Source organism: Rutidosis leptorrhynchoides, chromosome 4, assembly GCF_046630445.1.
Source record: "Rutidosis leptorrhynchoides isolate AG116_Rl617_1_P2 chromosome 4, CSIRO_AGI_Rlap_v1, whole genome shotgun sequence".
NCBI classification, from domain to species: Eukaryota; Viridiplantae; Streptophyta; class Magnoliopsida; order Asterales; family Asteraceae; genus Rutidosis; species Rutidosis leptorrhynchoides.
In genome coordinates, this window is record NC_092336.1 from 65,589,011 (window position 1) to 65,608,409 (window position 19,399).

Here is a 19,399-nt window from a genome sequence, read left to right on the forward strand (position 1 = left end):
AACATAAAGTACAAAATTATCGAGTATTCGCAACTCTAGGATTATTGCAAGGCGAATAAATAAAATTAAAATAAAATCAATATTTATATGATTCTTTACAAGTGAGATCTTCACGTTCTTAGGATTATTCAACGGAAAATGTTTAAATGTAAGCCTTGAAACTATGTTTAATTACTGAGATTACCTGTTTTAATGTTTTTACTACCTACATAATAGCCTCTATTTTTTCATATTATTTAAACAATAGCAATATAATAATAATAATCCCTTAATAATAACAGAAGTAGGACTTTTGAAATTATGATCAAGGTCTCATATATTTTCATGCATATATCGTAAGTTATTACTACGTATTTAAGTTTCTAATATTACCAGTACACATAAAATATCTTGGCATCTCATTCAATTCACATGGAACCCAGAGGGTATGATTTAATATGCTACAGAAATTTTCATTGCATTGAATTCAGAGTATTTTTCTTCTTCTTATTATTATTATTATTATTATTATTATTATTGTTATTATTATTATTATTATTATTTTTTAAATAACTCGATCAATACTTTATTTATTTATTTTATTATTAGAATATTGCAAGCATTTACAAGTTTAAAGTTTTATTTGCTTACCTCTTAGACCACACCCTATGGTTCATTACCCGCTAGTTACCCGCTAGTTATCCGTCATTACCCGTAATGAACCATATGCATGGATTAGTTACCCGTCTTAGTTACCCACTTCCACCATGGATTTGGCGAAAGTTATAAACAAAATGTGGGTCCCATTTTATGAAAAAGTGCCAAGCACAATTGAATCAATTTTGTACTGTAGTATTTTGGAGGTTGCTGAATATATTCCAAATGTGCAGGTTGCTGAAAAGTGATGTATTTTGGAGAAGCTTTTTTCAATCACATTTGAAACTATATGCCAAACGTACTGGTTGATGTGCATTTTACATAAGCTTTTTCCTTTGACTATATGCCAAGCAACTTTTTTATACATTATATATAAACACTTCACTACACAAACACTATATCAACAAAGCTCCGTCAATACAAACACTACATCTTCACTGCAAAATGTCTAAACACCCTACACAACCTAATTCGTCACCGGGTCAAGATTTTATGAATGCTTTGTTTAATAACTCAATGGCAATGTCACCCGCCAATTCTTCTTCCGCGCATCAAGGGAGTAGTTCGTCACCGGCTAGTCAACCACCGTTACAACAACACTACTACCCACAAGGACCACCATTTCAACAACCGTATTATCCACAAACATCATTTCAACAACCATTCCATCAACCGTATTATTCACAACCACCATTTCCACAAACACCATATCAACAAATGTGTTATCCACAACGACCAATGAACGAAACACAATATGTTGAAGTTGAAACTCCACCTAACGAAGCCAACATATATCCGAATAGTGAAACCGAAAATGTTGATGAAGTTATTCCAGAAACTCAACAAGAAAGTTCAAGAATAAAAAATAAAGGAAAAGAAAAAGTGGTCGAGAAAAAGTCTAGAATAAGTCAAAGAGGGATAACGCGTACACCGTGGTCCGCTTATGAAGAGAAAGTTTTAGCCGAACGTTGGGTTGATGCTACCCAAAATCCGATCATTGGAAATTCGCAAACAAGCGCATCTTTTTGGAAGGCGATACCGAGTTCATTCTACAACTCAAATTTATATCTCACTCTACATTTATATTTAATATGGAAGGCGATACCGAGTATGATTCAGATTTTGAGATGCTTAACGATGTAGTAGCGTTAAATCCGCAAACGTTATATTTAAACCTTGTAAGTTTAGAGGATAGTGATGATGAAGAAGAAGAAGCGGAGAGTTCTATAAGGCCAAAGATTTCACGGAGGCATTTAAATAGAGATCGTAAAGAAACGGCCCAACGATTATGGAATGACTATTTTTCGGAGTCTCCAGTTTTTCCTGGAGATTACTTCAGAAATCGATACAGAATGAGCCGAGCTCTATTTCTTCGTATATGTAATGGTATATTATCTTACTCTCAAGAACCACTTCCTAAGTATTTTCATTTTTTCCATCAACGACACGATGCCACCGGAAAACCTGGCTTTAATATTTATCAAAAATGCACATCTGCTATACGTCAATTGGCGTATGGTTGCGCACCTGACCTATTTGATGAGTATTTACATATGGGACAACAAACGTCATATGATTGTTTGGATAATTTTTGTAAATGTGTTTTTCATCTATTATCACACGAGTATTTGCGAAAACCAAACTACTATGACATCCAACGTTTGTATCATGCACATGCCCAGTTGCATGGTTTTTCGGGAATGCTCGGTAGCATCGATTGTATGCACTGGGCATGGAAAAATTGTCCAATAGCATGGAAAGGCCAATATACAAGGGGTGACCATGGACACTGATGTTATGCGAGGCGTACTAGGAAATAGCTATATTTTTACAACAAAATACTATTAAATATGATACAATTTTACACAAGATATTTATTTATTTATAGAATGGATATACCTAAACCTTGCTACAACACTTATAGGCAGTGTACCTAATCGTACAGTAGTGTAGTTTTTAGTAAGTCCGGTTCGTTCCACAGGGAAATCTTTTAAACAAAGCTTAACGCTATATTAGTTTTAATTTATAAAAATACAAATATATATATAAGTAATATTATTATTATAAAGGGGGTTTTTACCGTTTAATGACCGGTTTGTCGATTTTTAAAACTTTAGTCGCAGTTAAAACCTAATGTAAAATATTAAATAAATAAAAGACTTAATTTAAAGCGTAAAATAAATAACGATAATGAAATTGCAATAAATAAAAGTGCGATGAAATAAAAGTGCGATAATTAAAAAGTGCGATAATTAAAAGTGCAATTAAATACAATGACAATAAATAAAAGTGCAATAATTAGAAGTGCAATTAAATATGAAAATAAAGGAATTATATATGAAATAAAAGAATTATGCTTATTTAAACTTCCGTAATCATGATGTTTGACGTGTTGATTTTAGTTTATTCCCATGGGTTAATTGTTCTTTGTCCTGGATTATTCAATATGTCCATCTGGTTTTTGTCCATAACAGTCCATCAGTCATAAATATAAAGTGCGAGTGTCCTCGTCAAATTATCCTTATACCCGAAGTTAAATATTCCAACTAATTGGGGACTTAAACTGTAACAAGGTCTTAATACTTTATTTAAGAATTACACCAGGATATCGACTGCGTGTAACCCAAGGTTTTAATACTTTGTTAACAATTACGCCAAGTGTCCTTGTACATAATTCACCCCTGTTTTAATAAGTCTATTAACTATTAATCCATTTCCGTTTCCGGTTAAATGAACGATTATTCGTACATATAAATATCCCACCCATCGTGTCCGATCGAGTGTATGTTATTATTTATAGGTACGTCTAATTGTAAATATTTATATTAAATTAACAAACTATCATTTAATTAAACAAATATAAAGCCCATTAATAGCCCATAGTCTAATTTCCACAAGTGTCGTTCTTTTGTCCAAACCCCAATTATGGTACAAAGCCCAATTACCCAATTTTAATATTTTAGCCCAACATCACGATTACTTCGGTATTAAATAAGCATAATAATAACTTAGTTACGAGACATTAATTTAAAAAGGAGAACATAACTTACATTGATTATTTATCGCGTAGTGTTACACGGACAGAATTTCGACTTCAAAACCCGTAAAAAAACCTTAACATAACCCAAACTAACTAATATAAAACTAACCTATACTATATATATATTATATATATATATTATTATTACAGAGGGAGTATTATTTATTTATTTTTTTGTGTGTAAAACTCGGCAGAAGCTCGTTGCATTTATAGGACATTTCTGATTTTGGCAGCTCCGCGAGTGCGGAGGTTTAAGCCTTCACAGCTCCGCGAGTGCAGAGTTCCCTGGGCCAGCTCACCAATTTTTGGCCATTTGCTTGTCGACGTTTTATTTAAATATATATAATATATAAATAATTTATATAATAATTATTTAAATATTATATTATATTCTTGTGCATAGTTGACTCATAATTTTTAGTCCGTTGCGTCAGGCGTTGATAGTTGGCTCAGGTCCCGGTTCCGGATTTTCGAACGTCTTTTCGTATAATTTAATATCTTGTACTTTGCGTTCCGCAACTTGTACTCTTGTCATTTTTAGACGTTTCTTATCAATAAATTGAACCACTTGGATTTTATTTTGTACATTTGAGCTTTTTGGACGGTTTTGTCTTAGAATCTTCGTTTTCGCCTTTTGTCTTCGCACTTATTTAATATAAACGGATATTACTTGAAAATGGAACAATTGCAACTGAAAACTTTACATATCGAAAGGATATTGCTACTAAATATATGTTCATTTGGAGCACTATCAAATATCCCCACATTTGAATGTTGCTTGTCCTCAAGCAATACAGAAATTGAAATTAAATCACACGAATCACTTCTTTATTCTTCACACTTTATACATTAATGATTTTGATACGGCGGTGTAAACAATGATAGTAACGATGTGGTTTACAGTCCCACATGACTATAAAAATTTAGATCCTTTAGGAAATTGGATCTTTATGAAAACATTTGATCTTTTTGAAAATTAAATCTAGCTTTTATCCTAGATAAGTTTTCCGGAATAACCCTTTACCGGTGTTTGCAAAATGTTTTTGTGGGTTTGGTGGGTTTCAGATTTGAAAATTTTAGCTCAAAACTTAAGGTTTTGTGTCACCCACTTGCTAACCTTGTATTGGGAAAGCAACACGTCCAGTATACTTGCTCCGTATATTACCTTTCGGTAAAAGACCGTCCAGTTGTAAAGGAAAGCGTTGAACAAGCAACTGTTAAGGCAATGTCCCCTAACATGCTTTTAATTATGGTCTATAACGTATCGGATGCAATTACTATCCTTTGTAGGAGCAATAGTAAAGCTCACCCTATAGTTTTTCGATCTGGCACAAGGTCCTGTCTTTGACCATGCTATGCAACCACTGTTCTTACGGTTGACACCCGAATTGGTTCAGGTGACCTAATGAATTCCAGGTGAATTTCTAGGATTTTACGTTCAATGGTAATGAACGCATTGAAAATATGTTTTCAGAAAACAAATCGGTTTTAATTTTGATCAAAATATTTTCTCGTTCAAGCTCGAGTTTAGATATCATTGAATTCCATGAGTTTGTAATTCTCAATCTTTAAAGTCAATCTCAAGGATTGAGTAATATCAGGCTTAAAAGCTGATTTTTAATCTTTAAGGAGATTATCCTTTTCTGGGGGTCTGATTCATTAGTCTTATCAAGCTAATTTGCACGGCGCCCTCCCCATTTTACGAGACAGATCCTCTCATGGTTAGGATAAGTCTGACCACATGGCGACCCTGTTTGATGCTGAGGTCCGTAGATTTCCTGCTGATTTTGGAGATGACTTTTCTAGATTTTTCGTCAACCTACAGCAGGTCTGGATGACAACTTCATGACCTAAATCAAGAAGCGCGTTTCTTTTTCGGAAGACTTTACTTCCTTTTAATGATGGAATTGATTCATCGTGTAGATCCATCTTTCTTTCAAATATATTACAATAAATCGGGTAAAACAGTTAATTTTGTCCAAAACAAAAGCACCTGCAATAACTTTACAGAAACATGTGATAGATAGTTTTTAATTGAATAACTTGGTACATTCTCCCCACACTTGGATTTTTTCATGCGTCTTTTTATATCTTAATAAATAAATTCAAGCGTTTTAGTTGTTTCTCAATTTATGTCCTTTCCGAGGTAACAATAATTTCGGCATTAACACCTAGTTTTATCGTTCATAAATATGTATAAACATGATTTTGAATTCATTTAGTTGAAAAATTTTAAAATTTTCACAATATTTAGAAAATAAGCCAAGTATAAACCCGAGAGAATTTATAACCCTTCCCCACACTTGAGATCATGCAATGCCCTCATTTCCATGAAATCAGACTCTAATTATAAATTCATGAGGGTGATTAGTGTAGAAAAGTGATTGAAAATACCTAGTTTGTAATTACAAAGCTCATCGAATGATAGATGGCATCGTTCATTCCTTCTTGTTTTATCACACATGTTTTTCTTCAAGAATGGTTGCTTTTCTGAACTGTTTGCTAATTTTTGAAAATGCGTCTTTTACCCTTACTCATCATGCATGTTTATTAACGAGTTATGCACTAACCCGAACCCCTAATTTAACGTTAAGTGGGGTTAGACTTACCCACACTTAGCTGACAACATGTGAATTAGGTAGAATAAGTTCCACGAATTAGAATAGTGAGCCAGTTATTTACATCTCGGGTGGTGTATAATATATCAATGGGTTTAAAGTTTAGAACCACCCGATCGTCACTACTTAATTCTTTTTTAAGTGTAGCTTTTAGTAAATGGATACGTCTCTTTTCTGGTTCTTGGTCAAATGGATCGATATACACCGACATACATATTTCTATAGGGTGGACAATTCCTAACATTTCCTTTCGTTTATTCTCGGGATCGAAGTTTTCACCTCTATTACCCAATTGGGTGAAATCTGAGGTGTCATTATCTATTACAGCTCGTAGTTCATCTTTAGTAGATGACTTGTCTATTGAGAATATTGGGTTAGAAGGTTGTGGAATGGTGAATTTCGGGATCGAAGCAGATTCTTTTTCATTAACGGTACTTATCGGTCCCACCACTTTGGTCTCGAGGGTAAAGTTTTCAATGTTATCATTTTCCCAAGAGTACCAATTTGTCACCCTTACTTCTTCTTCATCCATTATTGGATCGATGATTTCGTCGGTAGAGGCTAATGTGTCGATATGTTGTGGAATTGGTAAAGCTGAATAAAAAGTATCATCGGGATAGTTGGTGATTTCGGAGCTCTTGAATTCAACAAAATTCGATGATATGAGATTTTCTTGTACATGACTCCTCAGATCAACAGGTGTGTAGTCTGATAGAGTTTCAGCTTGCCGATTTACAAACTCTTTCATTTGTTCATTTTGAGCATCAAGTTCTTCGAGTTTGATTTTCATATAATCTAAAGAATTTTCAGGCACATAATTTTCCTCGTCTTCTGGTTGTTGAGTTTGGATATATTCTTGGAAATAATCCCAATTAGAATTGTATTCCTTATAATCATTCCATTCAGGTTCCATGGGTGCATAATTTTCCATAGGAACGTAATACTAACATTCCCATGTTGAGTGATAATCTCCACAGATTTCACAACCAGTTATTGTTTCGTCATTCGTGATCCAAGATTGACCGAACGAATTGTCATCAACACCCGTTTGAGAGTATTGATTTCGTATTTCATAAAGAGTTTCCAAAATATTTTCGAGATTTTCCATAATGCGCTTATTACCAAATTTTAGCTACAATGTGGTGCATTTACTTAATTATCCTATTAGTTATAAAAATAAAAATTATATAAGTTATCAAATTAATAGACTTTTCTGCTTTTGCCCACGTTTCGAATAGCCAATAGATGCAGCAGGGAGCCAGAACCCTTTAAATCGGAAGCTCACAACTCAGCCACTAACAAATTCAACTATTACTACAAAGCAGAATATTTGGATGTCTATCAATTTAACCGCTTAAAATAATTTTTAGTTTTGTAATTTTAGAGGAGAAATATAAAAAATTCTAATTCCTAAAAACTAGAGCGTCGAGAAATAAGAAAGAAAAAGAGTGCGTCGAAAAACGTCGAAAAATAAAAATAAGAAAGAAAAACGTCGAAACTTAAAAGTCTAAAAACTAAATCTAAAAAGTTGCGCCTAAAGGTCTAAAGGTAAATGCAATTTTATTCGGAAAACGACAATTACTTAAATTGGCACTAAAATCTATAAACGGTGGCGCAAAATTCTAAAGTTCCTAAATCTTAATCTAAAGAAAAAGCACTTAAGGGATTTTACGGCAAAGCCTAAAAATATAGAAATATAAAAATTCTACAGCAAAAACTAAGTTTAAAACTAATTACGAACGATAAATATACAAATATTTAAAATATACAAATTATAAAAAGAGACAAAAAATGATAAAATTACCTATTTTTATAAAAATATTATTTTTATATAATTATTTATAAAAGTATTAATTTTATATATTAATAAAACTAATTAAAACTTAATAAACAAATTAATTAAAACTAAAACAAATTAATTAAATATTTAAAACCTAATTAGGGTTAATAATAATTATTATTATTAAAAAAACCCTAAACTATAATTAATGCGTACTATGTTTGACCTGTCAGAGGACCTCCGCGAGTGCGGTTAGTCCCAGTTCAAAAACTTCGCGAGTCGCGGAGGGTTCAGTTTCAGCTGAGAAAGGTTCGATTTTTATGCAGGTTCAGAATTTTCTTTTTATTTTTATTTTTTTTTACTTTTTCTGTTTTCTGTTTTATAAAATATAAAAAAATATAAATATAACTTAAATAAAAATTTAATTTTAAAACTAAAATAAAAATACTTATTTACTTTATAAATATTATAAACTCTTAAAAATATAAATATATTATTTTTTTTTCTTTTTGTATTTTTATATTTTTATTATTTTTAAAACTTATATTTTTATAAAAAGAACTTAACAAAAACTTTTATAAAAACTTTTTTTATTTTTTTTATTTTTAGCGTTGCGCTTTCGGCGTTTAACTTCCCCGGCAGCGGCTCCAAAAATACTTGATGTTATGCGAGGCGTACTAGGAAATAGCTATATTTTTACAACAAAATACTATTAAATATGATACAATTTTGCACAAGATATTTATTTATTTATAGAATGGATATACCTAAACCTTGCTACAACACTTATAGGCAGTGTACCTAATCGTACAGTAGTGTAGTTTTTAGTAAGTCCGGTTCGTTCCACAGGGAAATATTTTAAACAAAGCTTAACGCTATATTAGTTTTAATTTATAAAAATACAAATATATATATATATATAAGTAATATTATTATTATAAAGGGGGGGTTTTACCGTTTAATGACCGGTTTGTCGATTTTTAAAACTTTAGTCGCAGTTAAAACCTAATGTAAAATATTAAATAAATAAAAGACATAATTTAAAGCGTAAAATAAATAACGATAATGAAATTGCAATAAATAAAAGTGCGATGAAATAAAATTGCGATAATTAAAAAATGCGATAATTAAAAGTGCAATTAAATACAATGATAATAAATAAAAGTGCAATAATTAGAAGTGCAATTAAATATGAAAATAAAGGAATTATATATGAAATAAAAGAATTATGCTTATTTAAACTTCCGTAATCATGATGTTTGACGTGTTGATTTTAGTTTATTCCCATGGGTTAATTGTTCTTTGTCCTGGATTATTCAATATGTCCGTCTGATTTTTGTCCATAACAGTCCATCAGTCATAAATATAAAGTGCGAGTGTCCTCGTCAAATTATCCTTATACCCGAAGTTAAATATTCCAACTAATTGGGGACTTAAACTGTAACAAGGTCTTAATACTTTGTTTAATAATTACACCAGGATATCGACTGCGTGTAACCCAAGGTTTTAATACTTTGTTAACAATTACGCCAAGTGTCCTTGTACATAATTCACCCCTGTTTTAATAAGTCTATTAACTATTAATCCATTCCCGTTTCCGGTTAAATGAACGATTATTCGTACATATAAATATCCCACCCATCGTGTCCGATCGAGTGTATGTGGTTATTTATAGGTACGTCCAATTGTAAATCTTTATATTAAAAATAATAAACTATCATTTAATTAAACAAATATAAAGCCCATTAATAGCCCATAGTCTAATTTCCACAAGTGTCGTTCTTTTGTCCAAACCCCAATTATGGTACAAAGCCCAATTACCCAATTTTAATATTTTAGCCCAACATCACGATTACTTCGGTATTAAATAAGCATAATAATAACTTAGTTACGAGACATTAATTTAAAAAGGAGAACATAACTTACATTGATTATTTATCGCGTAGTGTTACACGGACAGAATTTCGACTTCAAAACCCGTAAAATAACCTTAACATAACCCAAACTAACTAATATAAAACTAACCTATACTATATATATTATATATATATATATTATTATTACAGAGGGAGTATTATTTATTTATTTTTTTGTGTGTAAAACTCGGCAGAAGCTCGTTGCATTTATAGGACATTTCTGATTTTGGCAGCTCCGCGAGTGCGGAGGTTTAAGCCTTCACAGCTCCGCGAGTGCGGAGTTCTCAGGGCCAGCTCACCAATTTTTGGCCATTTGCTTGTCGACATTTTATTTAAATATATATAATATATAAATAATTTATATAATAATTATTTAAATATTATATTATATTCTTGTGCATAGTTGACTCATAATTTTTAGTCCGTTGCGTCGGGCGTTGATAGTTGGCTCAGGTCCCGGTTCCGGATTTTCGAACGTCTTTTCGTATAATTTAATATTTTGTACTTTGCGTTCCGCAACTTGTATTCTTGTCATTTCTAGACGTTTCTTATCAATAAATTGAACCACTTGGATTGTATCTTGTACATTTGAGCTTTTTGGACGGTTTTTTCTTCGCACTTATTTAATATAAACGGATATTACTTGAAAATGGAACAATTGCAACTGAAAACTTTACATATCGGAAGGATATTGCTACTAAATATATGTTCATTTGGAGCACTATCAGACACCCAACAATAATGCTTGAAGCGGTTGCCTCATACGATCTGTGTGTAACAACCCTACCCTCATTATAACAAAAACACGACACAAAAAAAAATATTTCTGTGACTGCCCATCTGGACGGCGTCCAGAAATCGGGAGGGCGTCCAGCACTTAAAACTGGGACGACGTCCAAGGATTTGGGACGTCGTCCCAATGAACTAAAACCTACTGATCAGTTTGCCTTTACTCGTGTGCGAAAAAACCGACTCCCGACACTTTTCAGCGAAACCAATTATCACATCACATCAATATATGTAAAACTAAGAGATTCCCACAATAAAAACCAAGTTTACATCACCGGGCCCACAACGACCCGTTTTACAATTTCGTTCAAAAATATAAGTTTCGACCACAAAAGTTTAAATACCAAACGACACCTAGAGCATGGTGTTTGGGGTTAAACTACCCAAATCTTGGCCGAACTTTCCATAAAGCTAAAACCCCTGAGGTGCCACTAGTCCAAGCGAATACCTTTTCCTTTATCCAAGCCGGATTCTAAAAAGGTAAACAACGAGAGGGTAAGCTTACGCTTAGTGAATGCAACAATTATACATATACATATATAATACACCTACTTGCAAGCACTTACACAAATACCTCATACACGCTATCACCGTGTAGCTAGCGACTAGATGAACAACCTTACAACACGAGCTAAGACCCGAAAATAACTTCTTCCTCCTTTGCTTGAGCTCTCTCACTCTAGGAATCACTCTCTCTCTCTATAATGAAGTGAAGAAGATGAGGTTGGTGTAAGTGGAGTAATGACTCCACCAAAACTGATCTAAAGGCCTTAAACTCGTTCCATTGTGAAAGTACCAAAATACCCTTCTTAAAATATCAAAAACCAACAGCTGGTCCGCCAGTTGTTCTGGACAGCGTCCCAATAATCTGGACGGCGTCCAGCCTTTTGAACTTGGATGGCATCCCAAGCATTTGGACGGTGTCCCACGTGCTGAACCAAAATAGGATGTTACAACTCTCCCCCACTTGAACCGGATTGCGTCCTCGCAATCCACGCCGCATGACACGCAGGAAGATAAACCAACACAAACTCTTCGGGTTCCCACGTAAGCTCGGAACCTTTACTATGACGCCATTGGACTTTAAAAGTTCTTACCTCTTTGTTACGCAACATTTTCACCTTTTCATCAAGTATAGCAATCGGCTCTTCGACATACTCCAACTTGTTGTTTAACTCGATCTCATCTAGTGGCATCCATGAAGAATCATCCGCAAGACACTTATGGAGATGGGAAACATGAAATGTATTATGGATCCCCGCGAGCTCTTCGGATAATTCCAACCGATAAGCAACTTCACCAATACGAGCCAAAATCTTAAATGGCCCAATAAACCGAGGAGCTAACTTTTCCCGTTTTCGAAACTAAATAATACCTTTCCACGGTGAAACCTTAAGCATCACCATGTCACCTTCTTGAAACTCGATCGGTCGCCTACGTTTATCGACATAAGACTTTTGTCTATCTTGCGCCGCCTTTAAACGAGCCCGAATCATATCGATTTTGCTATTTGTCTCCAATACCAAGTCGGTGCTCCCGACTTCCCTTTGACCCACATCACCCCAACAAATTGGGGTTCGAAACCTCCTACCGTATAACATCTCATATGGTGGCATTCCAATACTAGAGTGAAAACTATTATTGTACGAGAATTCCACCAATGGCAAATGTTTGTCCCAACTACCGCCAAAATCAATAATACACGCATGTAACATATCCTCCAATGTTTTATTCGTACGTTCGGTTTGACCATCCGTTTGAGGATGATACGCCGTACTCATATTCACCCTAGTACCCATGTCTTCATGAAACTTCTTCCAAAATCGAGAAGTAAAACGCGTGTCCCGATCCGAAACAATAGACGCGGGAACGCCATGTCTCGATATCACTTCCTTAATGAACATCTTCACGAGCGCCTCCGACGAAATTGCTTCTTTAATAGGAAAAAACAACACACTCTTCGTCAATCTATCGACAATCACCCAAATAATGTCAAATTGGGTTCTTGCCGTTTTCGGCAACTTGGTAATAAAATCCATGGTAATATGCACCCACTTCCACATCGGAATTTCTAGCGGTTGCAACTTACCATACAGCCTTTGGTGTTCGACTTTAACTTGCAAACACGTGACGCATTGCTCAACATACTTAACAACGTCGCGTTTCATGCCCGGCCACCAATAATCTTTCTTCAAATCATGGTACATCTTTGTCGCCCCCGGATGTATGGAATACTTAGACTTGTGTGCCTCATCAAGAAGCACCTTTTGGAAATCACCCATCTTAGGTACCCACACTCTTTCTTGAAAAGACAATAAACCACGCGAACCCATCGTAATGAATTCCGATTGCCCCACAATTCGTTCCGCATGCTTGTTGTGAACGTAAGCCTCTATTTGAATCACACCAAGTTTTTCAAGAAAATCGTTAGTAATAATCATACGTAACAATCCCAATCGTAACGTCGGGTGGTGACTCTTTCGGCTTAACGCATCTGCGACCACATTCGCTTTGCCCGGATGATAAAGTACACAATCATAATCCTTCACCACATCCATCCATCTACGTTGACGATAATTCAAATCCCGTTGATCAAAAAGATGTTTCAAACTCTTGTGATCCGAATAAATCGTACACTTGACACCATACAAGTAATGGCGCCAAATTTTCAAAGCATAGACCACCGCCGCTAATTCGAGATCATGAGTCGGGTATCTCTTTTCATGTTCCTTTAATTGGAAAGAGGCGTAAGCGATGACTTTACCTCGTTGCATTAGAACACACCCGAGCCCATTCAAAGAAGCATCACAATAGACCGTCATATCATCTACACCTTCCGGCAATACTAAGACCGGAGCTTTACACAATTTCTCTTTCAACAATTGAAAAGCGATTTCTTGTTCGTTCTCCCAATTGAATCTCGTATTCTTCCTTGTCAACTTAGTTAATGGAGAAGCAATCTTTGAAAAGTCTTGGATAAATCGACGATAATAACCGGCCAATTCGAGAAAACTTCGGATTTCCGTAGGCGTAGTCGGTCGTCCCCAATCCTTCACCGTCTCTATCTTCCCCGGATCCACTTGAATACCATCCTTGTTCACAATATGGCCAAGGAATTGAACCTCCCTTAGCCAAAATTCACATTTTGAGAATTTAGCGTACAACTTCTCTTTTCTCAACGTCTTCAATACTTCGCACAAGTGGTGTTCATGTTCCGTCATGCTCTTAGAATAGACAAGAATATCGTCAATGAACACAATTACCGACTTGTCCAACATAGGTTGGCACACTCGGTTCATAAGATCCATGAATGCCGCCGGTGCATTCGTAAGACCAAAAGGCATAACCACAAATTCAAAATGCCCATAACGAGTACGAAAGGCCGTTTTCTCGATATCTTCCTCACGGACCCGTATTTGATGATAGCCGGACCGTAGGTCAATTTTAGAGAAGTACGTCGCGCCTTGAAGTTGGTCGAATAAATCGTCAATCCTAGGCAACGAATAACGATTTTTGATCGTCACTTTATTTAACTCCCGATAGTCGATACACATCCGCATACTTCCATCCTTCTTTTTCACGAATAAAACCGGAGCACCCCATGGCGAAGCACTCGGTCGAATAAAACCCTTCTCAAGTAACTCTTGAATTTGATTCAACAATTCTTGCATTTCCGTCGGTGCTAAACGATAAGGAGTTTTAGCAATAGGAGTAGCTCCCGGAACCAACTCAATGCGAAATTCAACTTGTCTTTCCACCGGAACACCCGGTAAATCATCCGGAAAAACATATTCAAATTCACTTACCACCAGAATTTCACGAATGGGTGGTGGCTCATCACGAGTATCAACAACATGGGCAAGGAAAGCCATGCTACCACTAACAAGGAAACGACGTGCCCGTGCAAAAGTGCATACCGGTACAAGTCTTCTACGTTTATCACCATGAATGATTAACTCTCTCCCACTTGGGGTCTTCACACAAATAGACTTTTCATGGCATGCAATATCGGCTCTATTATGATCGAGCCAATCCATACCAACAACAATGTCGAAATCACCCAAAGTCATCGGGATGAGGTCAATTTTAAAGTTTTCGGCACCAAACACAACATTACAATTTTTACACACATCAACCACTAGCACCGTCTTGCCATCCGCTATTTCGACTTCTACCGGACGACTTAACTTAGCTAACGGTTTATTAAGTTTAGGCACAAATTTTGGAGACACAAACGACAAATTTGCACCGCTATCAAATAGAATCCTCGCCGAATTAGAGTTAACCATGAAAGTACCTGAGACGACTTCATTGGATTGCTTAGCTTCATCATTGGTCATCAAATAATTACGTCCCCTTGCCGACCCCGCCGCCTTTTCTATTCTCTTAACTTGGTCATTTCGGAGTTCGGGACACTCCGACTTTCGGTGCCCTTCTTGTTGACAATTAAAACACGTGATCACATTAGTACGCGGTTTTGGACAATCACGAGAGTAGTGACCTTTTTGCCCACAATTGTAACACGTGGTCACGTGAACACTAGGAGCACCTTTATTCACACTACCAACACTTTCGGATACACCCTTGCTTTTCTTGTTGGAGTAATTAGATGCCCTAAATTTTCTCTTACTCGACCCATAACTAACCACCGAAATCGGAACCGGAGCTTGCGCTTCAAACCCTTTCGCCACCGCCAAAAGCTTAGCAAAAGTCTCAACATGACCAATACTAATCTTACCCTTCAAATCATCTCTAAGGGTCTCATGAAAGTCTTCCATTAACAATTGATCATTCCCTACATACTCGGGGCAAAAACGCGCCTTGGCGAGAAAATTGGTTTTGAGAGCGTTTAGGTCCAAAGACCCTTGACGCATGTTCCTTAACTCGTTGCGCAATTTGGAAAGATCCGCTTGCGTACGATACTCAAGGAAAAACTCCTTCTTGAAATCCACCCAAGATAACCCTACAAAAGCCGCATCACCCACCATATCAATCTTGCTATCGAGCCAATCTTTAGCATGACCCCTTAACAAACTAGTAGCAAGCCTTGTTTTCTTTTCGGGGGAGGGGGGGCACTCGGTCGTGCGAAAACAACCTTCAATATCAGAAATCCAAGCCGCACTCTTCATGGGGTCGGGATCCCCTTGAAAGTGAGGAGGCTTAGTTGCTAAGAAGTTCTTATAGCTAAACTCCAACTCGCCCACATTTTGAGGTCTGGGGAACCTCCTTTCAACTTCTTCTTTAACGGCATTAGTCATCCGTTCTTGAATCATATCGACAATTTGTTCTGAAACCGACTCTTCGAATATTTGTTTAACCTTCCGAGAGAATACCGAAACATAGTTTTCTAGAGCGGCCTCTATCTTAGTGGTCATTTCGTCCGCTTCCTCCGTATGAGAAGGACCACCATCGCCATTTGTATCCGTTCCGTTTCTCGTCTTCATTCTAAAGATTAAAAACGGATTAGGCATCACCAACGAATTTATACACATATATACCTATGCATATGACCGCACACACACCACATCTAGCTCAATACTTGTCACACATCCTTGCTTGACTTGACTTGCAACCGTAATAGTGGTCGCGACTCACTATTTTGCTCACATGCCGTGCCATGCTCAAACGTATCACAATCATCTTGCTCGATGTTCAAAACAATAACACACGATTAGTAACATCGTAATATAACATAGTTAGTCCACCTATGCATCAAAGAACTAATCAAACGCCGCACCGACCCGTAGTCCTACAAGTCCCGCATATAATTCCACAACACAAAAGTCTAAGTCTAGGCGCCTATCTCAAGTCACCTAAATCCCTTAGACCATGCTCTGATACCACTTGTAACAACCCAACCCTCATTATAACAAAAACACGACACAAAAAAAAAAAAATTTCTGTGACTGCCCATCTGGACGGCGTCCAGAAATCGGGACGGCGTCCAGCACTTAAAACTGGGACGGCGTCCAAGGATTTGGGACGGCGTCCCAATGAACTAAAACCTACTGATCAGTTTGCCTTTACTCGTGTGCGAAAAACCCGACTCCCGACACTTTTCAGCGAAACCAATTATCACATCACATCAATATATGTAAAACTAAGAGATTCCCACAATAAAAACCAAGTTTACATCACCGGGCCCACAACAACCCGTTTTACAATTTCGTTCAAAAATATAAGTTTCGACCACAAAAGTTTAAATACCAAACGACACCTAGAGCATGGTGTTTGGGGTTAAACTACCCAAATCTTGGCCGAACTTTCCATAAAGCTAAAACCCCCGAGGTGCCACTAGTCCAAGCGAATACCTTTTCCTTTATCCAAGCCAAATCCTAAAAAGGTAAACAACGAGAGGGTAAGCTTACGCTTAGTGAATGCAACAATTATACATATACATATATAATACACCTACTTGCAAGCACTTACACAAATACCTCATACACGCTAGCAATTTACAAGCATACCATCGCAAGTATAACTCTAAACTCTTCAAGATCACAAGCTAGCACATCAATAGCATATATATATATATATATATATATATATACTACAACACAACGTGTAATTATGGTTAACCAATAACACAAGGGAATGGTACTTCGAATTTCCCATCGGTGTTCGTAACAACCGTTAGTGTACAACGATATATATCACTAACCCCTAGGCGACACGGACAACGAAATATCCGTTCAAGCAATCGTTAGTGTACAACGAAACATATCACTAACTCTTGGGCAATTTGGACAACGAAATGTCCATCGTTAGTGTACAACGAAATATATCACTAACTCTCGGTGGTATAGACACGTATACCCGGCCCCAACCCCCGCCCTACAAATAGATACATTATATACACACATGTATAATCATTCCACTCACCTTGTCGTCTAGGCGAGATTTCCAATAACAATTTGAATTCTTCAAAGCGAGTCACCTAACACAATTAACTCTCAATTAATAAACATAACAAATTGGACTTTCCACCAACTAGTCTAACTAGTGCATTTATGGCCCAAATGGGTATTTATGACCCATTTGCCCTAAAATCACCAACTCAAGGTCCAATTCCCCCAACTAATCACTAAAAGCTAGTGATTAAGGTTCTAAGACTTCCAACAACGCATAACTAGGGTGTTTTCATTCCCAATTTAACCCGCTAGGTCAAACTCACCCATTTGACCCATTTCAAGTCAACTATGAACCCTAACAACACTTTTCACTAACAACACAAGTGAGCTAGTGATTTATTAAACCGTTAAGACTCATTAACACCAATTATGACTTTGAAACCCTAGGTTAGTAACTCTTTAGTCTTACATGAACCATCTTTACCCAAAATCCCCAAAATCACCACATATGGGTTTTATGTTCAACCCTAACCCAAACCCTAACCATTTAACACTAATTAAGTAGGGAAATGGAGATTAGGACATACCACCACTATCACCGTGTAGCTAGCGACTAGATGAACAACCTTACAACGCGAGCTAAGACCCGAAAATAACTTCTTCCTCCTTTGCTTGAGCTCTCTCACTCTAGGAATCACTCTCTCTCTCTATAATGAAGTGAAGAAGATGAGGTTGGTGTAAGTGGAGTAATGACTCCACCAAAACTGATCTAAAGGCCTTAAACTCGTTCCATTGTGAAAGTACCAAAATACCCTTCTTAAAATATCAAAAACCAACAGCTGGCCCGCCAGTTGTTCTGGACGGCGTCCCAATAATCTGGACGGCGTCCAGCCTTTTGAACTTGGACGGCGTCCCAAGCATTTGGACGGCGTCCCACGTGCTGAACCAAAACAGGATGTTACACTATGGATTTGGCACGCTTATTTTGGTCCCGCTGGTTCAAACAATGATATAAATGTATTAAATCAATCGGATTTGTTCAATGAGTTACTAGAAGATACAGCTCCAATTGCACCATTCATTGTTAACGGTGTTACTTACAACAAAGGTTATTACCTCGCGGACGGGATTTATCCGGAATGGGCGACACTTGTTAAGTCCTTTAAATGTCCAGTTGAGCCAAAGAATGTCAAGTTTAAAAAGTTTCAAGAAGCTGCAAGAAAAGACGTGGAACGTGCATTTGGTGTTCTCCAAGGTCGTTGGGCCATTCTTAAAAATCCTGCACGACCATATAGTGTAAACAAAATACGTAGAATCATGTACACATGTGTGATACTACACAATATGATTACCGAAGATAACGGACGCAATCTATGTAATTTGGAAGAAGATTATCTTGGAAATGGTCGCAACCGACCACAACGTTCGTGGAGGGAGAGGGTTGAAACACGCGAACGTATGGCTAAAGAGTTGCGTGATCGGGTTGTTCATCATTCACTACGAAACGATCTAATTGAACACATTTGGACGCTACCGAATAATCTCCGTGCTCGAAATGCATAATTTAGTACTTCTCATTTTATATTATTGTTGTATGTTTTATTTATTTGTCTTTTTTTATAAAAAAAAAATGTAACCGTATTTGTGTTTAATTAATAAAAGTGTTGTTTAAAAAATGTGATTAGTTGTATATTTATTAATATTTTTATGTCATTTAGAATTTAAAATAAATATAAAAGAAATAAATTAATGACGTGGCAGTTAAGAGA

At 36.2% G+C, this 19,399-nt stretch overlaps 1 protein-coding gene across 1 annotated transcript; it reads left to right on the plus strand.

Annotated features, from left to right (window-relative positions):
- The first annotated feature begins 1,080 nt into the window (after window positions 1-1,080).
- LOC139840695 (uncharacterized) lies at window positions 1,081-19,193 on the plus strand. Its single transcript, XM_071830944.1, has 4 exons — window positions 1,081-1,678; window positions 1,735-2,428; window positions 10,722-10,764; window positions 18,585-19,193. Exons 1-4 carry the CDS (start codon window positions 1,081-1,083, stop codon window positions 19,191-19,193), a joined length of 1,944 nt encoding a protein of 647 aa, XP_071687045.1.
- Window positions 19,194-19,399: the final 206 nt, after the last annotated feature.